This window comes from Rhinatrema bivittatum, chromosome 2 (assembly GCF_901001135.1).
Source record: "Rhinatrema bivittatum chromosome 2, aRhiBiv1.1, whole genome shotgun sequence".
Lineage (NCBI taxonomy): Eukaryota > Metazoa > Chordata > Amphibia > Gymnophiona > Rhinatrematidae > Rhinatrema > Rhinatrema bivittatum.
Genome location: NC_042616.1, coordinates 409,616,429 through 409,643,019, shown reverse-complemented (window position 1 = coordinate 409,643,019; position 26,591 = coordinate 409,616,429). Strand labels below are relative to the sequence as shown.

The 26,591-nt window shown below is 42.3% G+C and overlaps 1 protein-coding gene across 3 annotated transcripts in view; it reads left to right on the top strand.

The window, feature by feature from the left end:
- OTULIN (OTU deubiquitinase with linear linkage specificity) overlaps window positions 1-26,591 on the top strand; it is a 244,170-nt gene that overhangs the window by 140,084 nt on the left and 77,495 nt on the right. For all 3 annotated transcript variants that reach the window (XM_029590091.1, XM_029590092.1, XM_029590093.1), the window contains 2 exons: window positions 13,476-13,561; window positions 25,661-25,758. In XM_029590091.1, the coding sequence (XP_029445951.1) occupies window positions 13,476-13,561; window positions 25,661-25,758 (184 nt within the window). The remainder of the gene's footprint in view (window positions 1-13,475; window positions 13,562-25,660; window positions 25,759-26,591) is intronic.

The window sequence follows — 26,591 nt, the reverse complement described above, 5'->3', positions numbered from 1 at the left end:
GACCAATGGGTCTTGGACATTTTGCAGCAGAGTTCATGAGACAAGTCCCAAAGGTCTTTTTAGCTTCTCCATGTACGTCTCCTGTCAAAGGGGAGGCAATAAAAGGGACATTGGAGAGATTGTGACACCTTCAAGCTATTATCCTAGTATCCCTATAGGACAGAGGACAGTTTACTTTGTGGTCCAAAAAAAAAAAGTCTGCTCTTTTTGCCCAATTTGGATCTGAAACAGGTCAACAGGTGCCTGAACATGTCCCACTTTCATGTGGAAAAACTACGCTGTTACAGCTTCAGTAAGAAAAGGGGAGTACTTAGCTTCCCTGGACTTGGTGGAAGCATACATTCCCATTCCCATCTGGGCATTCCATCAGACCCTTCTGAGGATCTGTGTCTTGGGTGAGCATTTTCAGTTCCAGGTATTATCCTTTGACCTAGTTATAGCAGCCAGAGGCTTTGCCATGATTATGGTAGTGGTGACGGCAGCCATATGCAATCAAGGTATTATGGTACACCCCTAATTGGATGATTGGCTCACAAAAGTCAAATAGTCGCAAGAAAGCTGCATAGCCTTAGAGGTATTTGTCAACCTCTTCCAGCAGTCAGGCTGGGTGATAAATTACTCGAAGAGCAACCTGGAACAGTTTCAGACTGGAATTTCTGGGAGCTCACGTTAATACAAATGTAAGGCATATTATGGTTACGCCCACCAGAGTACCTATGCTGATGGACCAGGTGCTGGCCTTTCAGGCTCAGGAATAACCCAGGGCAGGGGCCTGTCTCCAGTTACTAGGCCTCCTGGCAGCCTCGCTGGATTTGATTCCAAGGGCCCGAGTACATATGAATGTAAACCGATGTGATATCTCAGATTGAATGTCTGTATATAAAAAAATAAAAAAAAAATATGAAGCCTTACAGCAGTTCCTTTGTTACATTAGTCATCTTTCTCTCAGGATTACTAGAATCTGCTCCATCCATTCCCAGGGGTAAGGAGAAGCTTAGAGTGGTGACTACAGCCTTCCCATCTGCAGAAGGGAATTACCATGGAAGCAACAGAGTGGATTATAGGTAACATGAATGACAGCTTGTGGGGGTGCTCTGCCTTAGGGCAGGTGGCTCAGGTGCAGTGGTCAGAGGAAGAAGCCCAATGTTCAGTAAACATACCAGAGACCAGGTTAGCTCTTCAGCACTCCCTCCGTTTGGTAAAGGGGAGAGGGCAGTATGAGTTTTGGACAGTGCCATAGGAGTGGCGTCTGTAAATAAGCAGAGGGGCACTCAGAGTTCCATATTAGCACAGAAGGCGGCCTGGTTATGCGAATGGGCAAAGAAAGACCGCCTCCTGCTCTCAGCATCGTCAATAGTAGGGATGGAGAATTGCCAAGCCAATTTTTCTGGACCCAGGAGAATGGGAGCTGAGCCCAGAAACCTTTCAAATAATAGTGAATCAGTGGGGGCACCCGGGTGTGGCCCTAATGAGCATGCATGCAAATGCTAAGAGCAGAGTATTCTTCAGCCGCAGGGTGGAGCCAGTCTTCAGCAGCATAGATGTACTTGAGTGCCTGTGGCCATGGCTGAGCCCCTCTGTATGTCTTCCCACCATGGCCTCTGTTAGGAAAGATAATAAAAAAGATAGAATGTCATCCTTTCTCGGTAATGCTAGCAATACCAGACTGGCCGAGGAGGCCTTGGTATGCAAACTTCGTGAGATTGCTGTGCAAGACCCTGTTATACTTCCCCAAAGGAAAGGGAGCACTTTGCCATGGGCCAGTCCCATCTCCATTCTCTCTTACAGCCTGCCCTTGAAAAGTCACATCTGCGTAAGAGGCTACACCCAAGCCGTGATCTCAACTTTGTTGAAAGCTCATAGATTGTCTGCATCCCTAGTTTAAATCAGGATTTGGAGAATATTTGAGGATTTTTTGACAAATGGGGATTTCCCTGTGGAAGTCAGGGATCCCAGAGATTCTAGACTTCCTGAAATCAGATGTTTCCAATAGGTTGACTCTTAGCTGCTATCTGCATCTTCAGGGAGTTATCTCCTGCTATAAGGGCAGAGTCTGTGGCATCCAGGCGGCAGGGGATATAGTACAATCCCTGAGATGGATAAAATGAATCAGGCACTCAGATCAATAATCCCTTAGTGGGACCTCATTCTGGTCTTAAGGTCCCTGGTTGAGCTTCCCTTAGAACCGGTGAAGCAGGCTGCCACAAAATTCCTGTCCCTGAAGACCGTCTTTTTGATGGCAGTCTGTTTGGCGAAACCAGGAGTAGACGGCTCCGGTCTGGAGTGCCACAAACAGGCCTGGTTTTCAGGACATCCACAATGAATATGCATGAGGTAAATTTGCGTACAATGGAGGTAGTACTTGCAAATATACCCCATGCATGTTTATTGTGGATATACTGAAAAACAGACCTGATTATAGCACTGCAGGTCTGACGTGGCTTCCCCTGAGCTAGACACATCTCAGAGCTGCAAGTCTCGCTCATAGGAATCTGTATTTAGTCTGTTCTCCATATTCAGTCACATTCTGTCTGATGCCATCCTTCCTACCCAAGATGGTATTATCTTTTTCATGACAACCAATTGGTTTGCTTTCCAGCTTTTAGCAGCAAGGACTGTTAGGGAGCCAGAAGCCTGCAACTTTTAGATGTGTGGTGTATCCTTTTGATATACCCAAAGGTGGCAAACCCCTTTAGGAAATCAGACAAGTTGTTTGTGGTGCTCGGTGGTACCCAGAAAGGGGAGGCAGCCTCCAAAGCCAACTTGGCAGGGTGGATCAAGGAGACGATAGTAGTGGAATACATGCTTGTGTGCAGGCAGGCTCCAACAACACTATGAGCCTACTCCACCAGGATGCAAGCAGCATCTTAGATGGAGGCATCCTCAATCTCTCTGAATGATATTGACAAGGCTGCCATCTAGTCATCCGTGTAGGTTGGGTTGTGGGGGTTTTTTGTTTTTGTTTTTACAAAGTATTAGAGATTGAATGTGCAGGCAAAGACAGCTTTGACCTTTGGGAATGAGGAAATTAAGATAGCACTGTATTCCTCCCACCCCAGCAAGGAATATCTTTTGGAACTCCCTTATGTGATGACTGGTCTAGCAGGAGGAAAAGAACGTAGGAAGGGTGGGTATTAAAATAAATAAATGGTTACCTGATAATTTTCTTTGCTCAAGTCCTGCTTGACCAGTCTAGAACCTGCTCAGGAAGACCAGTCGGAAAGAAACAGTAAAGTGAGGAACACTCCTCTTGTTCCTTTCTTCTTTTCCGCTACTCTTGCTTATCTCTTGACTCACTCATTGTGGCCTTTAGTACTCTGTAGTACTGAATTTTAAGTATAGAGCATTAGGGGGATTTCTAGCGGTCTCAGTGCACTGGCAGTTTGTAATCTGCCCCACAGGTTTTATAGGTGCAGCGGAATATAAACAAGTCTAAATAAATACTGGGATTGGACCAGTACCACACCACACCTCCCTTTAGCACAGAGTGAGGTCATAAAAGAGGTGTATCTTCTGCCTCTGTCAACTGTGGAGGAGGGAATCCCATACTTGATGACTGGTCTAGCAGGACTCAAGGAAAGAAAATTATCAGCTAAGAATAATTTAACCATTTCACAATGAAAATGCTTCCTAAAACAGGCTAAAACTTCTTTTGATCTGTTTTTACACCTTGTCATCTGTGTTGTAATTGTAATGACACTCTACAGTGTACATTCATAATTAAGCATTCAGTCTCTTGCCTAAGATATCTATTTGTGCTTTAATTCCAGTACAGTCACACCTCTTATCGCTCAATTATGAAATGACTTTAGAAACTGACATCAAAATAGATGGATTAGCCGGGTCCTCAGATGGATGTGTCAAAAATACTTGTTTAAGTGGACAGAATGATCTCAGAGGCACTGCAGCTTTAGAATCTATTTACAAAGCTATTAAATCTTTTTAGCTCCCCTAGGTTTTTTTTTTCTGCAATGTCCTTTTTAATTTGTAATACTGTTTTTCTTTCAAAATTGTATAAATATGTGACACTGCTGCTGCTTCAACAAAAACTCTTTCTTGCTAGATAAGCCACTTCACAATACTAATGTCATATTTATAAAGATTATTGCAGCAACAAGGGTGGCAAGTTTTTTGGGAAAAGTAGTAAGGCAGAGGAAAGCAGTTAGTGATGCTGAGATGGAAGAGGTGTGCAGGAGCAACCTGATCAAGAATTTCTTAAATGATCAGGGTGATTTTGCACTAGAGGTGGGTTGAAAAAAAAGGGACACTAGTGCATTTATGTGGCAGTATGAGAAATGTGACCCTGTGTTTTGGCACATGTAAACAGACAGCGGTAGTTAGGACCTGCTGAAATCTGGTGGTGAGGGACTTAGGGAGGTCATAGAGCAGGGCTTCCCATACCAGTTCTGGGCACCCCGCAGCCAATCAGGTTTTCAGGATATCCACCAGGAATGTGCATAAGATGCATATTCAATCATGGGGATTCAGTATATGTAAATTTCTCATGCATATTCATGGTGGATATCCTGAAACCCAACTGGCTTTGGCGTCCTCAGGACAGGTTTGGGAAGATCTGTCATAGATTAAAGAGCTGCTGGGAGAGGCACAAAGAAAGGATTAGCACTTTTAGCCAAGGAAAAGTCAAGGGTGTGGTGGAAGCAGGCAGTTGTTGCAAAGAAGTAAAAGAAAGATCAAGAAGCTCACCAAGGTTACAAAGGAGGAGGAAAATATTAAATCGTTTTCACAGAGTTAGAGATGTCCTTACGATTGTACCCTTCCAAAGCGTCTGCGATACGCAGCAGTACTTGTTCTAAATCCATTTAAAAAAATATTTTTAAACAGTTTCTAGATTTTTTGTTTGAGGGGAAGTCCCCTACAGCCATGAGGAGCAACTGTGTTGGTGAATTACCTTGCACCCACTGGATCTGTATTGACTGCGATGTCACAAACGTCATCCTCAGATGGTTAGGGTTGCGTCTCGACGTTCTGTTGGGTGCCCTATAGACGCAACTGGTGCCTGAGGAGCCTTCAATTCCCCAGTGGCCACCGAAGTCCCCCTCCAGAGCCATCCTGATTATCAGGTCCTCCGAGGAGGGGCCAGTGCCTCGTACCCAAAGCCTCAGTTCCCTAAGCCTTTACTGGGTCCCTCTGGCCTCCCATGGCCACCGGTCGCAGGGAAACAGTCTGTTCCCATGGTGCCCTCGAGGCCTTCAAAGCCATTGGAGCCCAGGGCAGATACCCCCACAGGCCTCACCTATGGCATGCTGGCCCTAGTGAGGCGGGAAGGGCCTTACAACCCATGGGGGGAGATGATTCCACAGATTTTTCCTCAGACTACTCAGGCGACCCCCTCTCCGAGCCCTCTGTGCTGGAGGAAAGGCATCCTACAGTTTGAAATGGAGACGATTCTCCATTTGGTGTGCGGGGCATGCTCTGGACCCATTCACATGCCCCCTTGGACTACTTGTGGCACCTTTCAGAGTCCAGCCTCCAGACCAGCTCAGTCAGGGTCCATCACAGCACGATTGGTGTATACTATCAAGGCATCACTGGTGCGCCAATATCAATGCAGTTCTTGGTGGGTCATTTCATAAGGGGCTTAGTCCAGTTAAAGCCCCCTCTTCGGCTCCTCGCTGTGTCCTGGGACCTTAATATGGTCTTGGCACAGCTCATGCATCCTCCCTTTGAGCCACTGTTTTCCTGCGATCTGAAGTTTCTCACTTGGAAGGTAATTTTCCTAGTGGCAATTACTTCAGCTCGTAGAGTCAGAGAGCTTCAGGCCTTGGTCATGTACCCGCCATATACGTGGCTTTTTCCATGATCATGTTTTTCTGCATATGCACCCGAAGTTCCTGCCTAAGGTAGTGACTGATTTCCACATCAATCAGTCCATTGTGCTACCTACCTTCTTCCCCAGAGACCTCATTCCCATCCAGGGGAACGGGCCCTTCATGCCCTGGACTGCAAGAGAACCTCGGCTTTCTACTTAGAACGCACAGCCAGGCACAGACAGTCCACTCAGCTCTTTGTTTCCTTTGATCCCAATAAGCTGAGCGTGGCGGTGGATAAGCAGTCTTTATCTAATTGGATAGTAGATTGTATCACCTTCTGATATGCACAGGCAGGCCTGAAGCTGACTGGTCGTATCAAAGCTCACTCTGTGCGGGCCATGGCAACGTCTGTGGCTCATCTGCAAGCAGTCCCCGTCGTCAAAATTTGTCGGGCCGCAATGTGGAGTTCCTTTCACATGTTCATGGCTCACTACTGCTTGGATAAAGATGGGCGACAGGACAGTGTTTTTGATCAGTCCTTCTTGTGTAATCTTTTCCAAACTGGAACCCAACTCTTCCAGCCTAGTACCCTTGATTGATGCCAGGCTGTCTCCTGCCAGCCAGCAGAGCCGCCCATTGGCACTTTGTTCAGCATCTGTTGGTCTCATCTGTTCTCGGGAAGAGCCTGGAGCTTGGTATTCACCCACATGAGAGGACTACCGTGCTGCTTGTCCTGTGAGAAAGCGCAGTTGCTTATCTGTATCAGGTGTTCTCCTAGGACAGCAGGATGTTAGTCCTTAGGAATCCCCCCCACCACCCCTTGGAGTTGGGTTCTACCTCCGGTTTGTTTTATTTTTCGCTCATATTTTTTTCTATGTTACGAGACTAAAGGGGGACCTCACATTGACGTGCGGATAGCAGAATGCTGGGCATGTTCAGTCTGCTGGTCAAAGCTTTTAGAAACTTTGACAAAAGTTTTCTGTGCCAGGCTCCATCAGACGATGTTGCCCACATGTGAGGGCTAACATCCCGCTGTCCTAGGAGAACACCTGTTACAGGTAATCAACTGCGCTATATTATTGGAGTGTATATTATGTTGTAAAGCAGTATATGCATGAGAGAGAATTTCAGTGTGGTTTATTTTTCAATAATTATGTAAAAGCTGAAAATTTGTGATAAATATAATATCCAATTTCTACTAAAGAATCACAAATTTAAGGCATCACAAAAATTAGGATATAGAGACCTTCATATAACTAAGCTATATACATTCACTTCAGTTACATAAAAACCTTTAACTGTTCTTAAGCATTTAAAGTCACTCACTTTAATCATCGGTCTCATAAAACCATTATTTATTTATTTATTTGTTTGTTTTGACCATTTCTTATGTGCATTTAAAACCAACACCCACATGTTGTATTGCAGTATACCGTATTTTCCGGCGTATAATACGACTTTTTAACCCCTGAAAATCTTCTCAGACGTCGGGGTCGTCTTATACGCCTGGTATCGTCTTATAGGGCAGCGCTTCTCACCAGTGTGTCGTGTGCTCCCGGTCTCTCCCGCTGCTCTTCCTTCCCTGCTGCCGTTGCCGCTGGGCTATCAGCATGTTCAAGCCCAGCGGGAACGGCAGCGGTGCAAAAAAAAAAAAAACTGTGGCATCCGCGGCCGATGGGATTCTTCTTTCTTGGCCTGCGGGGGCTGGAGGAGGAGGCTGCAGCAGCTACCATTTGTGCTCGGGGGGGCAGGGGAGGGGAGAGGAAGTGAGTGAGAGAGAGAGAGAGAAGCAGCCAGCCAGCCTGTGTGTGAGAGAATGTGTGTGTGATTGAGAGCCTGTGTGTAAGTGAGAGAATGCATTTGATTGAGAGCATGTGTGTGATTGAGAGAAACTGGTCAGAGAACTCATGTGTGTGTATATGTGAGAGACAATGAAAGTGACTGCTCAGAGAGATGACTGATGTGTATGTGAGTGTGAGAGAGAGAAAAAGCATGGAAGTGAGAAATCTGAGTATGTGAGAAAGCATGGGAGTAAGAAGCCTGATTATGTGAGAGAGAGCATGGGAGTGGGAGGGCTGTGTGTGTGTGCGTGCATGAGAGAGAGACTGGTTGATAAGGTGACGGTGTGTGTGAGAGAGACTGGTGTGTGTGAATGTGAGAGAAAGAATGTGATTCAGGGAATGAGAAGCCTGTGCACGTGGAGAGCGAGCATGGAAATGAGAGAGAGACACTGGTGTGTGTGTGTGAGACAGAGAAAGTGATTATGAGAGTGAGAAGCCCGTATATGTACGGTAAGTAGAACACGGGAGTGGGAAGCCTGTGTGTGTGTATGGCATGAGAGAAACTGTTCAGGAAGGTGTCTGGTGTGTGTGTCAAAGACTGTTTGGGAAATGATTGGTGTGTGAGAGACAGAAACTGGTCATGGGGACATGACTGGTATGGTGTGTGTGTGTGAGACATGGGCCCTAAGGAAGAGGAATAGGAGAGCTGCTGGAGGGGGTAAGTAAAGGTGGCTTTTTAAGTTTATTTTTCTTGATTGACTGCCATTTTAATTATTTAATATTATGTGATGTGTCTGCTTTTTTGAAATATTTTATTGGTGTTTGGAGAATGTTTAATAGTTTTTATGAGTTTTTAATTGTTGGATGTTACTCTGTTCATAGCTGTTTTGAAACATTTATTCTGCTTATTAGTATAGTTTTACAATTATTTCTGTGTGGGGATCTCTAGCTGCTTGCTAGTTCTGTTTTCCTAATAAGAGGTGTATTGGTTTTTAGGGCCTGATATACGGTATTTGTAGTGTTGCCCTTTCATAGATAGGGTTGCTCCTGTTTGAGTGTAAAATTATTTTTTTTCTTTAAAATGTGTATAAAAAGGGGGGGTCGTCTTATACGCCCAGTCGTCTTATATGCCGGAAAATACGGTACTTTATTATATCTAATATGGCTTGCTTTGTATATGCAGTTGCTGTATACTTATTGCAATGTTGATACGGCTCAATAAAAATTTAAATAAAAAAAACGTTTATTCAAAACTATGTCCAAAACAGCACTTATCTTCTAAAAGTTTGTTTTTATGGCCATGATGATGTTTCACAGCTCCAAGGATGAACTATATCGGACTATGCCCGACACAGGCATTACTTTGTTGCCTTCTACAGGGGTGATAAAAATCATGTCTATTTTAGCAGAACTTTGGGTGATATTCCAACTTCGGTTTTTATCACTCCTGTAGAAGTCAACAAACACGTTTTGTGTCTGGTGTAAGCAGATATAGTTCAGTCTTCGAATACAGCTAAAGTTTATTTTTTTTTTCCACTAGAGGGCCCTCCTTTCCATGGAATGAAACAGGTTGAGTCTTTCTGTGATGCTGATGTCATTCTTCTAATGTTATTTTCTTTGACTATAGAGGGATTTTATATATTATATATATATATATATATATATTATTTTTTTTTTTTACAAAAAATGTCCTTACTTTTGTAGACAATACGTCTAATTTGTGGCTGCAACCTTTTATCACCAGTGGTTATATAATGTAAAATCTACATCTTTCAGTCGGTGATTGAAGTGAGCCGTTGTAACTATGGGCATGTCTTCTTGCTATTTATTATTGTGAATGGTTCCCTTTATGAAGACAGGCTAAACAGGTCTGGGCTTTTCAGCCTGGAAAAGAGAAGGTTGAAAAGGGGATATGATAGAGGTCTATAAAATCCAGTGTGTGGTGGAATGGGGTAAAAGGGCACAGTATTATTTCAAAGGTTAAATAACTAAGACTAAGGAATGCTCATTAAACGAGCAGGAACTAGATATAAAACAAACAGGGGAGAGTTGTTTGGTTTTTTTTTTTTTCACTCAGCACATAATCAGTTTGTGGAATTTGTTGCTGTAGATTGTGGTCAAGACATCTAAGCTTTGCTGAATTAAAAGGGGTTTGCAAGAAAAATCCATAAACAGTTTTTAGCCAGGTAGACTTGGGGGAAACCAACCACTTATGCCTGGAAGTGAGCAACAAGGCTTTGGATCTGCCGCGTATTTGTGACCTGGATTGGTCATTGTTGGAGACAGGATGCTGGGCTTGATGGACATTTTGTCTAATCCAGTGTGGCATATCTTATTTTCTTACCTCTCCATTTCCTCTATTGCAGTTTTTATTATCTTAAAAGTAACAGAGGTGGCATGAAGAAATTCACTCTGTGTTTTGAACCATGTATGGAATAATGTATTAGCACCTATGCATCTCTTTCTGGCTCTATCAGGTATATCATAAATTAATAATGACCCATTTCTACATTTCTCTCTTGCCATCTGTGCTTCCTCTTCACGACTATCTCCTTCTTCTCTGTCTTTATCTCTGCAGCTTCTCTTACCCTCCTCAGTGTTTGTGATCCTTTTCCTTCATCCTCAATGCAGTTTCCATCCCCCTTGATGCTATCTCTATGCTTCCTGTCTTTATCCATCTCCCCCTTAAGCACTACTTTCCTTTTGGTGTCCCCTTTCTCCATGACTTCTTCCTCTCTTCTTCTTCCCCTGTGGTCCTCTGTCTTTCTTCTTCTCTGTGCCACACACTTTCTCCCTCTCTGTTAAACTCTGTCTTCCTCCTTTCACCCTTTCATACCCCTCTTAATCCGTCTCCTCTCTCCCTGGTGCAGTCTGGCCTTGCACAGTCCTGGCTGCCACTGCCTTGATTTCTGGTTCTGTCTAGTCCAGGGAAGGGCAAACTACGGCCCGCCAATTGACTTTTTTCAACCCCCCCTCCTCAATTTGCCCAATTATCTCCGGCCTGCCAGTGCCTTGCAATGATGTTATTAACAATGGCCTAATATCGCGGGCCTTTGTTGGTGACTTTCATCTGGGTGTTGGCATCCAGCGGTGACGTCCCTGTCAGAGAGAAAGCAACGCGGCCCCAGCGTCCACCAATTAAAACAGGAGGAGCAGGGCAGTAAGAGGAGGAGCATGACCCAGCCGGAATCAGCTGTGTTCTGACAGCCAACATAGAGGCCTGTGCAGCCACCAGTGGATTCCTATCCCATCTGTGGCCGAAAAAGAGGCCCATGTGACTGCCATTGGACCACATCCTACCAGAGGCTGAAGAAATGAAGCCTCACATTAGCACCGTGAATAGAGCTGTCCTGTCATCTGTGCAGGCATCGTGGTATTAAAAACTTGCGAGGGCAGCACTCTCTCTGCTGATATTGCAATACATGAGATCAGCATGAAGGAAGTGCTACACCTGCAAATTTTTAATACTGCGGGGCCTGCAGAGAGGAGAAGTAGCAGTGTGGGCTCCTAGAACGATGGATCAGCTCCTCCCCAACAGGCATGCAGCGGTGGTGACAGCAGCAGTGAAGGAGTAAAAGAGGCTCCGAGGCTGCCGTGTATGTGTGTGTGTGTGTGTGTGTGAATGAATGGGTGCCTGCCTGGGATATGTGTGTGAATAAGAATGAAGGAGTGCCTGTCTGTGTGTCTGAGAGAATGAATGCCTCCCTGGGGATGTGTGTGTGTGTGTGAGTGAGAGAGTATGAATGAGTCATCCTGGGGATCTGTGTGTGTGTGAAAGAGAGTATGAATGGAGGTCTGTGTGTGGGTGTGAGAATGAATGGGAGCTTGTTTGGGGGGAGAGGGAGCCAGTGCGTGTGTATGTATGTGAGTGAGAGGGATCTAGAGTGAATGTGTGTGTATTTGCGAGAGTCATGAGAGTGAGTGCATGTGTGTATCAAAGAGCCAATGACAGTAAGTGTATATGTGAGGGAGTCAAGAGTGAGTGTGTGTATATGTGAGGGAGTCAAGAGTGAGTGTGTGTGGATGAGAGCATGTGAATATTGGTGGGTGAGGGAGAGCGTGTGTATATGTGTATGGATGAGAGACTTGTCATTTTCTCTGCCTGTTAATCCATGACAATCTCAAAACATCTGGAAATCAAACGTTTCCAGGTATGGAGAGTGGGGAATTTTTTAAAATGCTTAGTAGTTTTAATTATTGGGTATTATTCAATGTATCTGTTTTAAAATATTTCATGAGTTTGGAACAATTTTATGAGTTTTTAAGTATTTGACATTATTCTGTTAGTTAATTATGTTGATTTTATTTTATTTTTTTTATTGGTATGGTTGCTACATTGCTCCTCCCACTGTGGACTGTACTTGCCACTGTGACCGGATCCCCCTCCCTACTCAGAGATCTAAGGGGGACCCAGACCCCTAGCTCTAATAAACACCGGTAATTTGGCCCTGTTTTAAAAAAAAAAAAAAAAGAAAAAGATATTTGGCTAACCTAGCTGATTATCGGGTATATCCGGTCTCGTGTAGTCGGATAGCTCGCTACTTATCTGGATATCTTCAGTACCACATGTATGTATCCCCCTTCGAGGTCCCCACAACTGACCTGGGCCTCCTCCCTGTTAAAACTTCTTTAATTGTCCTTCCTCTGCCCCCAATCACAAGTCATACTCTGTCCCCCACCCCTTGCTGAAACCGTCCTACCCTGCCATACATGCAAAACTGGCTCCTCTGTGCCAGGACCGTTCTTCTCAGTGATCCTGATTGCTTCTAGGGTATGTTCAGCTCTTACCTAAGTAACTTTAGGCCTAACTGTCTATATTCTAGCCAGATAACTTTAAACAAGTTTATCCCGCTGAATATAACTGGTGCCAGATAATGTGTCTGTTAAACAACCCACTGAATATTGGCCTCAAGTATTTTATTTATTTGATTTATATTGTCTTTCAGACACTTCAAAACGGATTACATTCAGATACTAGCTCCTGCTTTTTAAATAAGATTACACTGTGTTCACAATTTTATTACACCGAGACTGTCATTCCTATAATTGATGGACTGGCATAGTAGGAAGAGCTTTCTAAAAATCTTAAACACTCATTTCTTCACAGAAATGAAATAAAAATCCAGATGAAAGAGGAGATTTTAAATGATTTACTGTATATTTGACTCTGCAGTTTCCTTCTGTTCCTTTTGGGCTTGCAGGATTAGGATCTGGCAACGTGAGCCTTCCTTCACAACTTGGTGGGGATATTTCCCCTCCATTTTATATCCCTCCCTGCCCCTCACAAGGCATCTAGTCTAGTGACATGCTCCTTCTGGAGCGTTGTGATCTTGAGCCCTTAACGCTGTCACCCTTAAGCAATGGTCACAACGCCACAGCAAGCCCAGGCAACCTTACCCAAGAGCAGAAGCCCCCAGCTTGCAGGTTGAAGCCGCTACCCTTCACATGGCGATGCGCAGCACTGCCGCCGCCAGGCCTCTCCTCTAAAGGATTTTGGTTGTTTTAACTGTTGGCTGAATTGAGAATTATGTGTATATATTAATGCTGCTTTTCCAAATGATATTTTCAAGTACTGTTGAAAGTAGAAGATTTTTATTTTTTGGAGGGGTAGAATTGGAAGACATGAACCGTGAGACCCAAATCTTTACAGTTGCCAGTTCTCTCTTTTATTTGGCCAAGGGGGGTCATTGTCTGTTTCTGCTTTCTATAATATCTCTTTATCAGTGGATTTTAGTGGATAAGACCCTTTTTTTTTTTTTTGCCTTTTGAGAGTTACCATGGCTTTAGGAGGGAATGGAGGGTTTGGTATGTGTATCCTGCCAGTGAAAGGAGAAGATTTTGCAAATCAGAGGTAATTAGAAAGTGATTGGAATGATGTCGCTGTTGCTCTGTGTAACCATTTGTGTGTCTGGTATTATTGCAGTGAAGAGGACATATATCGAGACGCAAAAGAAATAGAAAAAGAAAACAAAGCAAAAAAATCTTTTCCTTTAGAAGATGACGCCTCAGGTACTTTTTAAAACTAATTTTCCTTAAAATTTGTCTTTTAGATCATGGCAGCATAGGCATGCTCCTGTAGTATTAATTCTAATAGTGCATCTTAGTTGAATTCCTAGTTTACATTTTTCTTTCTTGCTCTGGGTTTTATTAGAAATAGCTGATATTAGTTTTATTTATATTTTTAAAGAATTTTGACAAATTCAAAATTCCAATCCCTATCGGAATGCCAAATATCAGAACCTTCTGTTTTGTAGTTTGTAAGGTGAGAATAAAATCCAAATTCTCATTACTCAAGCTTAAAACAAAATTCTAACCTTTTTGGGAGGTTTTTACAGCTTTTGCTAAAAAATGAGTATTTTAAATACAAATGTAGAGGTAAATCTAAAGTGTGTTTCAGGGGCCTATTTTACAATTTAAATTTTTGAGGGCTTCAATAAATTTCAGTTTAGAATCAGCACATTATCAGTACATTGAGCTGCGTATTCAGATGGCATATTGATGTATCTTTCTCTGTCCATGTCCATAGTAAGACAGTGTCTCTCTCTGGGAATAAAAGTTAAAACATTAGTGCCTGTGGTCACAATGGTAGAATACTGTCTGTGCACATGGAAAAGAACGATAAAGGTGGACTTGCTAATCACAAAAGGCTAGATAGACTATGAAGTAGACTTTGCTGCCCCCTGACTAGAGGAATTAAGGCTAGACAAACCTCTGATTCTATATGTCTTCCACTCTTACCTAAAACCTCAGCTTTCTGGGGTTAGCAGATTTGCCATGTTATTGGGAATGTTCACAGTACTATGTTGTTGCCCTAGATACAGACATTTCATGTGCTTTGTTCATGGTGATACAGCAACAATTAAAAAAAAAAAAAAAAGTGCTATGTTTACAGAGTTCTAATTAATCATATGATTTTGTTCAAGATAAGTGTGTAACTTTATTTTGCGAAATGTTTTTTACATTTCTTTTATTTCATTTGGTCTTTTAAATTTTACATTTTTTGGCTATATGAAATCGTGCATTACAAACCCTCTTTTCTTTATTTTTTGGGTTGCTGTTTATAGATCTTTGGTATATTTTTTTTTCCATAAAGCAGGAAGGTCACTTAGCGGGACCTCAAACACTAAACCATATTTAGTAGGCCTGTAAATAAGTTATATTTTTGTTATATATTCATTGTGTGGTCAGTTTATATATGACCTATGTTTAGCTAGTGGATTGTTTGAAACCCTTCAGTGGTGGTCATGCATGTGTGTTATGAAGGAAAATGTGTGTGCAGTAGCTAGAAATGTAACTGTATGTCCTAGTGCTTCCTTGTGGTATGAGTACTGTATGAGTGAGTCATAGTTTTAATGTAGCAGTGCAGTATCATACCACTACGTCTTTAGCTACCATACTGTACCATACTTCTCTGCATTTGAGAAGATGAATGTTGGCTACATGAGAGGATCTGTATAGATATTGAGTGTGAGAGCTATGACTGAGTTCACGAGAGTGTGGGGATAAGGTATCAAATGAAAGTAAAATTCCTTATTGTCTTACCAGACCAATTCCCCTACCAGCAGATGGAAGCAGAGAAATATAAACTGTTTTGTTTTTTTTATTTGTTGGAATTTCTCAAATCAATTTCAAGAATCCACTTGAATCAGCAAACAATGAGACATTAAAGAAGATACATAACCAAATATGAAATACAATATAAGATTTGAAAAGAAACACCAAGAAAGAAACATGTCTCATACAATCCTAGTCCTCAAATCCGGGGAATCCTAACCCAGCCGTAGGAAATAGATATCAATTCTGATAAAAGGTAATCACTGGCCTGAAAAAAGGGATCCTATAACATACAATGAACAGCTCATACCTGGATATCAGAAGCTTTACTAGCAGAAATAGGAGAGGAATCTGATATGGGTGAAGGCTTATCTCTCAAAAAGGATGAAAGTTGAGAGGTTGAAAGAAAACATAAGAAGAATTCTGATACTTAATGAGGCATTTACAGGAGAAATTTAAAAGGAAAAAAGCTCCCAAATCTAGTTCCCTAGGCTTCAAAAAGAGAAACTATCATGTCTTCTGTGTTTGTCTCGTCAGGTTTGTCTCGTCAGGCTTGAAAAACAATTTCAAAACCCAGTCTTGAGCTGACTCCAGAAGAAATGTAGCAGTATGAGTTGCAGGAGTAACCTGTTCACTCTGAGATGACTCAAGAACTGCAGTAAGGTTCAAACTAGCTGGTTGGATCAGAGACAGAGCCAGCATATTTTTTCAATAGGCAAATCCTTTTTAAAAGCTGGTAAATAATAAACCCTTGATACAAAGGATAATACTTGCCCAGGAATTTTTAGGATATTCACTAGACATTTCCTCCACATATCTTTAAGAGAGACGAGAGGATCTTTAGGAAAATTGATAAAACAATGGTTTTTCCCCCTCATTTGATTTTCCATTCGCTCCAATCTGTTAGAAAGAAATTGATTTTCTTTAAGAAAAACTGAAGAGCAGAAGTATTTCTAGATCCAATATAAACATCTCACATGGTTTTTTTTTATGGTACCACTTTCACGTTCCAACATTTTCACACGGACATCCGTAGCATTTACATGATTCACCACCGGATTTAGATGAGCTGAAATATTATTATTAAGAGTTTCAATAGCCTCCCAAATCGTTTCTAAGGTGAAAGTACCCTGCCTTACCAGATCAAAGGATTGAATCAGTAATAAGACTTCCGCCTGCTGCTGGGCTTCACCTCCAGGAATTCTCCCTGCACCGCTGACTATGCCCAGTGGCTCTGAGATAATTCCAACCAGATTCACGGTCTCAGAACAAGGCTTGGCATTAGCAGTGTCATCAGCCGGTGACATGCTTTGTTGCGGGTACATGCTTCATTGCGGGTGTACAATTCTGGTCGCCGCATCTCAAAAAAGATATTGTTGTGATGGAGAAGGTACAGAGAACGGCAACCAAAATGATAAAGGGGATGGAACAGCTCCCCTATGAGGAAAGGCTGAAGAGGTTAGGGCTGTTCAGCTTGGAGAAGAGACTGCTGAGGGGAGATATGATAGAGGTCTTTAAGATCATTAGAGGTCTTGAACGAGTAGATGTGACTCGGTTATTTACGCTTTCGAATAATAGGAGGACTAGGGGGCATTCCATGAAGTTAGCAAGTAGCACATTTAAGACTAATCGGAGAAAATTATTTTTCACTCAATGCACAATAAAGCTCTGGAATTTGTTGCCAGAGGATGTGGTTAGTGCAGTTAGTGTACCTTGGTTCAAAAAAGGTTTGGATAAGTTCTTGGAGAAGTCCATTAACGGCCATTAATCAAGTTTACTTAAGAAATAGCCACTGCTATTAATTGCATCAGTAACATGGGATCTTCTTAGTGCTTGGATAATTGCCAGATTCCTGTGGCCTGGTTTGGCCTCTGTTGGAAACAGGATGCTGGGCTTGATGGACCCTTGGTCTGACCCAGCATGGTAATTTCTTATGTTCTTATGTTTCTTAGTGTCTTTGCCACAGCAGGATTTGCAGGGGCTTATCCATTCCTCCGGGGACAGAGATATTAGTGAGTCAAGGAAGGGGTCTCGAACCCCCTCCAGCGATCTAACTCCCAGAGTAAAGGTCCCCTAAAGCAAATGAGAGTCCATCGGTCCAACAACAGGGTTCGAGGGCAGGAAAGCTGAGACATCCCTTTCCCTGGCACTCCATTTGCGACCAGAATGAGGTATAATTCTGAGCAGATAAGAATTATAGAAAGAACGGACTCAACCATGGACAGCCAGCTCTGCCATCTTGGATTCCCCTGAAGCACAATCAGTACTGAGTAAAATGCCCTTCTGGGGAAAACTTCTGTAGCTCCACCTTGGTCCAGACTATGAATTACCCCTAAAATCTAGTGATGAAAGAAATAGATCTAATATGATTTATTTTCGGATTCATAGTCTGAGTGGAGGATGAGACAGGGTCCCGGTCACCCCAATAACCACAATACTATGCTCTTCCCAAACAACCTCTCACTTGTGGCACCACAGACTAGAAAAAATCATCACACCATAATAAAACCGTAATTAATTCTTTTACTAGTATTGTGTAAGTAGACAGTAAATCCAACTAGAACATTAAATGGGAAAAATACAATTGTGAAGTATAATATAAACTTGCAGTTTTCTTATTTTAAATCAAGCAATTAAAAAAAAAGGCCTTTTAGCCAGGGCAACCATCGATAGTTAAAAAAAAAAAAAAGGGACAGTAATAGTGAAGTACATAACTTTCAGAAATAACTTTCAGAAATTTTCTTTACCCCTGAATTCTCGAAGCAGGGGGGGGGAGGAACAGATCCACCCCAATTTGTCCAGTTTATAAAGGGGTGCACCCTGTTCCAATATAAAATTGTATGGGGGAAAAAACTATCAAGAAAATGGAATTGTCCTTCATGGTGAAGCTGGCTAGATTACAAAGCAAAATGTTGAGCACTGCAGTATGTGGAAGCTCTTTCTCTCTCCTGGGGAGCTTCTCCAAATGGTTTACTTGGTACTAAATAGAAACTGGCCTGCTTTCAGTCTCTTAGAGACCACAGTCCATCAGCTTCTCTTGCCCTTCCCTATCTCATGTTGCTGTGGAAAAAGTTTGTTGAGTGTGACTGAAAGACTGAAGCAGTTCAGAGGAGATAATGAATTTGTGAAAAAACACAAGGAAATAAATCTTCTCCCTCCTCTGCTAAGGTGCTCTCTGTGCAAAGTTTAGATTGCTTAACTCAGTCTGTTAGGAGGGTGATCTAGCCATGTGCTCTTGGGCCTGGATATCTCTGGAAAGGAAATCTCTCAGTCATTCAACTCCGGGCTCCTCTGTCCCTTGTTGAGATTTTACATATAACTAGGCTATGAAGCAAGAACAGCTGTCTGTCAATCTGTTTCCTCAGAACACAGAATTCTCTCCCTCCCTCTTAATAATTACTTCTTCAGACAAGAACTAATTGCAGAGCTGCCAGATAGATTCCTCTCTTCCTGGCTTCAACTCCTGGCTATCTGTGCCCCTCACAGACAGAGCCAGACAAATTATGCCTTTTCTTCCTTAAATGGTCTGGCAACATTCCTTTGGCTTTCTCCTGTGCTGGCTATGTAGTGCTATTCTCTGGGAAGGCTAAACAGAACAGCCCTTTTCTCAACTTTTTAACACTGTGAGTGCTGGATGCTGGTTCTTGCAGAGCATTTGTCATTCACAGGAGAGCACACAGGGGTTTTTGACGTATTTTTATATTTTTTCACCTTGGCTGTGGCAGCTTGCAATCTCAGCAGGGTTGAAAACTCCTTTTTGACAGATCCCAAACATGTCACACAGATCCAGATGCAGCTCAATCCACATTGTAAGGCTCCAACACATGATAAGCTTGTGGGGGGGCAGGAACCTGGTTTACAGTAGCTTTCTACACTTCCCTTTGAAGAGAATCTAGGGTAGTTAGTGAAGATTTTGAGTGAGAAGAAGGTACTTAAGTTACCAAATGTGAAGCCTAAGGGCCCCTCAGTGATCTCCCTAATAGAAGCAAGTTCAGGGAGATTGAGGCATTACAGGTCAGGAAGAGGAAGTCCCTCGCAAAAGAATAGAATGTGAAGCAGGTCTCTGTTATTTTGTGCAGTCAGAAGGATCCCAAGAGATAACAGTGTGGTGGGGCTTATCAGCCTCCAAGGAAAGCACCATGAGATCCAAAGGGTCCGTCCTCTGTTCCAGAGAATTGGAAGCCGGTTGTCCCACTTTTATAGGTCATGGACAGTGGGTCCTTTCAGCTGTAAGAGAAGGCTACTCATAATTTGCAAGAAGAGTTTCGGATGCTTTTAGGAGATCTCATTTTATTCTCCAGGGATAAGAGAGGCGGTAAAAGCAACACTAGAACATCTCTAGGCTTTGGAGGCCATAGTCTCTGTTACAAGGCAATAATGGAACTAAGGAAGATATTCCATTTACTTTGTTGTCCCAAAGAAAGAAGGGACCTTATGGCTGATTTTGGATCTGAAGTACATCGATGCCTTTAAAGATTGTGCATTTCTAAATGGAGACTTTCTGGTCAGTGAGTGCAGTGATCAGGGCAGAAAAGTTTCTTTCATCACTAGATCTTTCAGAGGCATATCTGCATATTCCCATTTGTCAAGACCATGAGAGGTTTCTCGGGAGTAGTCACTTTCAGTTCAGGGCACTTCCCTTTGATTTAGCGACAGCATCAAGGACATTCTCCAAGGTGATGATTGTGGTAGCTGCCACTCTTCGCAAGGACCTGAATGACTGGTTAATCTGAGCATAGTAAACAGAGGCAGTTCAGCAGCAACCTTGAGAGCCATTTGCTTGCTCCTAGACCTAGGGTGGATGGTCAAATTTGCCAAGAGCAAGCTACAGCCAATTCAGGATTTGGAGTATCTGGAGACCTGGTTCAATACTCAGAAAGGCAAGATGTTTATGACTGCCGAGAGGATGACCAAGCTACAAGGGCAAGTGTGGCAATTGTTGACTGGGCTGGCACCCAGTGCTATTCTCTGGGCAGGCTAAACAGCAACTCTGAAGTTGGTACATTGGGCTGCGGTACATAAGACTACTTCGGAGTGCCCTAAATTCTCAGTGGAGCCCTCTTGTCACACATTTTTGAGAAGAGACGGGTTCTGCTGAAATTGGTTCAGCACAATCTAAAGTAGTGGCTTTTAGATCAATATCTCAGCTGGGGCATGGCCTTGGAGTCGCCAGAGTGCATTATTGTGACATTAGATGCCATTCTAATTGGTTGTGAGTGCATTGTCCAGGACAGACTGTTCAGGGCTGCTAGATGGCTATGGAAGCGAAGTGGTCCATCAACTACTTGGAGGCGAACAATAAAGAAGAACCTCCTGGAATTGTTCCCTCTGCTTCAGGTGAGTCAGTCTGTATTTGGACAATGCTAGTGCAATGACTTATGTAAACCAGCAAGGGGGGAACCAGAAATTGGGCAGTACCCCAGGAGATGAGTCTTCTGTTCACTTGGGCAGAGCTTTATCTTCAGACTCTTAGCAGCAGCCCACATTGCAGGAGTGGACAATGTTGAAAGCGTCACACTTTGGATCTTGGAAAGTGAAATCTGGCGGTTCCAGTTTCTGCAGCAGTTATGACCAAGTGGAGGTCACTTGTCATGGACCTCATGGCATCAAGACAAAATGCCAAGGTACAATGTTTCTTCAATCAGAGGAGAGAGTTAGGATCCAAAGGAGTAAATATACAGGTTCAGAGGTGACCGACAGGAATCCCGCTGTACATGTTCCCTCTGTGGCCAATGATGGATGAGTAATTGAGAGGAAAGAGAGACATCGAGAAACTGTGGTCCTGGTGGCCCTGGTATGCAGGTCTTGTGAGACTCAAGTATGAAGAACCGATGAGCTTAGATACCAGTCCAGGTCTGTTGCATCAAGGTCCAATTGTGAGGAAAGATATGGCCTCCTTTTGTTTCACAGGCTGGCTGTTGAGAGGAACAAAGCTGGAAGAAGTCCACTTCCTAGGCCTATATTATTATTTATTATTTAAATAATTTATATACCGGAGGTTCCTGTATAATATACAGGAACAGTAACTATCGCTACATATAGCGATAGTTATATGTAGCGACAGTAACTATCGCTACATATAGCGGTTTACATAGAACAGAATAAAAAAAGAAGTTTTTACATTGAACAAAACTAAGTAAGCAAGTTTTTACATTGAACAAATTAATCGAAGTAAGCAAATAGTGTATGATATTTAACCGTTAATAAACATGCAGTTAATAAATCAATGAATAACATGGAAAATATGAAGTCAATATGAGTATATGTATGTAGTATGTATGAAGTCAGCATGTGTAAATTTCTGATTGAAAAAAGGAAGAAAATAATAGATCTGAATAAATCGTTGTGGGCTTGCAAAGACTTTTCTTCGTGTTCTTGGCTCTAGGGGAAAGCTTGTTTGAACAGCCAAGTCTTAAGTTTCTTTTTAAATGTAGAGTGGCATGGTTCCAAACGAAGGTCTGGAGGGAGCGAGTTCCAAAGTGAAGGGCCTGCTGTGGATAATGCACGTTTCCTCAGAACGGATTTCGCCGGTTGTGTGATTAGTCTGTTCTGATAGGCGCTTCTGGTTGGTTTCACGGATGTGTGTAATTGAATTTGAAATGTTAGGTTGAGAGGTGCGATGTTGTGTAAGGCCTTAAGTATCATCATTAAAGACTTGAACTGGATCCTGTATTTAATCGGAAGCCAGTGGAGATGGTGGAGAATTGGGGTGAAATGATCTCTTTTTTTGGCATTTGATAGAATTCTTGCAGAGGCGTTCAGGACCATCTGAAGTGGTTTGATGGTGCATGCTGGTAGGCCTAGGAGGAGAGAGTTACAGTAATCCAGCTTTGGGAGTATGATGGCTTGTAAAACCATGCGGAAGTCTCTGTATAGGAGGAGAGGTTTGAGTTTCTTTAATGTTTGAAGTTTAAAGAAACATTCTTTTGTTGTGTTGTTGACGAATTTGTTGAGACTGAGTCTGCTGTCTAAGATGACTCCCAGGTCTCTAACTTGTTGCGTGGTGGAGAGCCCTGCGGTGTCCAGATGTTGGTTAGTGTTAGAATGTGGGGAGGGGGTATAGTTTTCCGGTGCTATAATGAGGATTTCAGTTTTGTTTTTGTTTAGAACCAAGTTGAGGCTGGTGAGTAGATTGTTGATAGCTGACAGACATTTATTCCAGTATGATATGGCTTTGTGTAGGGAATCTTCTGTAGGGATGAGGATTTGAATATCATCCGCGTATAGGTAATGTCTTAGCTTAAGGTTAGTAAGACGTTGACAGAGTGGGAGCAGATAAATATTGAAAAGAGTCGGGGAGAGGGATGATCCTTGTGGTACCCCCCTTTTGGATTCGATGGTGTGGGATTCTTTGTTATTTATCTTGACCTTGTATGATCTGTTCTCCAAAAACTATTTGAACCAGTTAAAAGCTACTCCTGTAATGCCGATGTCTATTAGGCGTTGCAAGAGGCATGAGTGGTTAACAGTATCAAACGCTGATGAGAGATCCAGGAGAGCGAGGAGGAAAGGTTGGCCCTTTTCTAGGTTGAAAAAGATAGTGTCTGATAATGATGTTAATAATGATTCGGTATTCATAGTCTTACGAAAGCCAAATTGGTTTGAGGTGAGGATATTGTTTTCGTCAAGATATTCTGTAAGTTGTTTGTTTACAACTTTCTCCATAACTTTGGCAATCAAAGGGAGGTTTGCTATGGGTCTAAAGTTAGCTGGGTCTGAGGTGGGTAAGTTGGGTTTTTTGAGGAGCGGCTTGAGCATGGCTAACTTGAGTTGGTTCGGGACATGTCCTTGGTTGAAGGAGCAGTTAATAATGTCTGCTAAAGGTTTGGCTATGGTGTTGGTGATCAGACTCAGTTTGTTGGATGGAATATGGTCTGATGGATGGGAGGATGGTTTTATCTTCTTGAGAATATTCTCAATTTCTAGAGTGGATGTGAGCTCAAAAGTGTTGAGCACTGTTAGTGAAGTGTTGGGTTGTTTGACATTTGGGTGCGATGGTTGTTGATCTGTTGGGAGTAGTGGTTGTTGAGCAGTTGAGTGTGGTGTTTGTTGAGCGGGTGATCGCGAAGATTGGGGGGTGAGGTTGATTACGTGTTTTGGATGTGTAGATGGTCCCTTGAGGGGGGCTAGGAGTGAGGTGATTTTGTTGTCGAAGAAGTCTGCCAGTTCGTTCGCTTTATTGAGTGCTTGATCATCTGGAATGGTAGGTGCCGGGGGTTTTGTGAGGGTTGATACATAGGAGAATACATAGTTGATACTATAGTAGAGTGTGGGTTGTGTTTGAGCTTGATGTGAGGAGAAGGAAGTGTCTTCCTTTAAGGTGTCACTTCCAGTGATCTTTACTTTCTTGCAAAGGGGTTTGAAGAAGGGTCTGGCGTTGCGTTCCCTTAAGTTCCAAGTAGCCACTATTTCATGTTATAGAGGGTAGGCGTCAGGGTGTTTCTTTGTCTTTTCACTCAAATGTGTCAGGGCTTTTGAAAAGAATGAAATACCTGTACCCATCAATCTGGAACTCATTCCCACCTTAGGATCTTAATCTGGTCTTGTCAGTCTTGTGTAGACACCCCCTTTGAGCCCATTAGGGGTTGTACAGTGAGGATTTGACTCTGAAGATGATGTTTTTGGTGGCAGTTGTCTCAGTGAGACATTTAAAAAATGCAGGCTCTTTTTAGGGACCCTTTTGTAAATATTTTGGAGAGCAAAGTCTCCATTTGCACAGTACAATATTTTTTGATGAAGGTGGTTTTGTCTCTTCATTTGGATCAGTCTGTGGGATTGCCTTCCTTTAGAAGATCCAGCTCTGGAGAACATTTTTTGGGTGCTTGCCGAATTTTCCTTGGGTATTTGAAGGTGATTAATGCTTTCATAAGGTCTGATTTTCTGGTCAGAAGAAAGAAGGACCGACGACAATGTGTATATTAGCCAAATGAATCAAGGAGACTATTGCCTTGGTTTATCTTTTAAGGGGTCTGACAGTCCCAAAGGGACTTAAAGTGCATTTGATTAGAGCATAAGCAGCTTTGTGGTTTGAGCTTTACTTGGTCTCTTGGGAGGACATTTGTAAGACAGCAACCTGGTCTTCCTTACATACGTCTTCCGTATATACCTCTGTACTCCCTGTTCATTGTAACTTTCTTTCATTGAGTTAAATGGTTTCCCCTGGTTCTGCTGTAAACCGGTACGATAAGACTTGTCTTGAGCATCGGTAAATTAAAAGAATTTAAATAAATAAAATAAATAAATACGTTTTCTAAGGATTACAGATTGGATACCAATGCCTGGGAGTCTCCCTTCTGGTGTAAAGGTGGCTTGGGTACACCCCCACTGGAAGGTGGGATAAGAGAGGAAAAATGTTTACTACTTACATGCTAATTTTCTTTCTTTGATTCTGGCCTATGGCCTGCCTTGGGGAGTGAGGCTTGATATTTACTTTCTTTCAGATCTGTAGTAAATAGTTCTTCATTTTTAGGTTTTAAAGTTGTAGATTTCATATTTTGGGCCTCAGTTCGGGGCCACTTCTGAATTTTGACTTCCCTGATCATTTTGGGGAAGTTTTATGTGTTGTACGCTTTGATACAGAAATACGGAGGAGCTGCAGGTGGAACACTGCCCTACAAGGAATGACATCATCAAAACAGTTTACATTAGTCTTTCTTCATCTGCTGGTAGGGAAGCAAAACTCACTGGTCTGGACAGGTCTGGTAGGACTCAAGGAAAGAAGGTTTAGCAGATGAGAGTGAAGTTTTTCCATAAATGAAAGATGGTATGAATGCTATTTAAGACAATTTAAACAGTGGGAAGGGCAAAAGCAGTTTTAAATAGGTGAGCATTGTGGGAAAAGTGGCACTGGCCCTTTAAAAGCAGTTTTTGTATTGGAAACTGTTAGAAGTGGGGAAAAATAGAAACAGTGAATTAACATGAGAACATTTTATAGTTTTGGAATCACTTCCAAAAGAAATAGGAGCTTGTATACCTGTAGCAGCGTCTGGATCGGGACTTGGGCCAGCCCAGAGCAGGAGGAACTAATTATCAATGGGTCTAAGAGCTCTTGGAGATGAATAAAGTGTGGCTGTGTGTAGTTGAATTAATGCCTCTGGGCAGAGAGAGTGGTGGGTGTTAAATGGTGTATTTATGGTGTCTGGCTGTGCATCCTGCTTGCAGCAAATACATATTTTCAGCTTATTCTGAATATGTTTTATTAGCTAAATGTCTTCCAAATATTTACCTCCATTGCTGTTTGCGTTTCTTTCACTGTTTGTCCTCCAGAAACTAAATGTATTTTTTAGAGACTCAAACCTTTAATGAATAAAGATAAGCGAACAAAAATCTGCTTTATAAAACTGTAAACTTGTAAAATTATTTCAGTTCAATAATGGACAACAATATGGTAAAAGCAGATATTAGACTAATGATCCAAAAATGTTTCCTTTTTTTGACACACAAAACTATGCTCCCTCCTCCTCCTCCTGCCTTTTTACTTAAGTAAATAGAGTATATTAGGTATTGTCCTGTGTTTCATGTGTTAATCAACATTTTGTATGTTTAATCTGTCAGGAAAAAGCAAGCTCAGTGTGATGCCAGAAATAAATATTGTGGAGTATTGTCGGAAAGAATGGAGAGGAGAAACAGAAGTAGCCGAACGCATGAAAAAGGTAAGAAGGGAATAATGGTATGGTGTTGCATTTTCACTGAGAAGAAATTTTAGGAAACATATTTAGTGTTCCTTTTTTATTTCTTTTATAACTTTTTACTTAAACAGGGCAAATACAGTTTATAATACGTTGTATGGAAAAGAGAAATAATAAACATAGTCAAACAAAAGGACAAACCAAGACTATTCAACTAGTTACCTGCCAATCTGCTCCTTCCCCCAAGCCCAATATGAAGACGATATATCTTTGTAAATATCCCCCTGCTCTTGAATATTGTATATCAGTTGTTCCATAACAATATCTGGCACTTTATTTTCCCAGCACGTTAGACTAGGTGATAATTTCCACACATGAGCAATTATAAGACATACTGCATGAAGTTGTTGATTAGACAGTTTCCTCAATACCATCATATGTGTTAGGTGTCTCCACAACCTAAATAGACAGATGATGTGGTCCAATTGAAGTGCCTTACTACATATCTGGTGAATGCAATCTAGGGCTTATATACCTCCCCATATTACCACCACGTGTGGATGTAGCTTCCCGTGAACCCCCACCAACACTAAGGACTGCCTACACTGAACTTTGAGAAAAAAGGAATGTGCGATATAAAACTTGTAGCACTTTCTACTCATATTACAGAAAGAGATCATGCGAGACGCTCTTCAAATCTGCTTCCAATCCCTTCAGTCCAAGTCATAACATAAAGCCTCTTTCTGTGCATTAATAAAAGTAGAGTAAATCTCATGTAAGTAGATCTGGTCCCTAATAGTAATGCAAAATTTGTAAATCAGGCGTCACCCTCACCCCCCCCCCCCCCTTGTCAACAT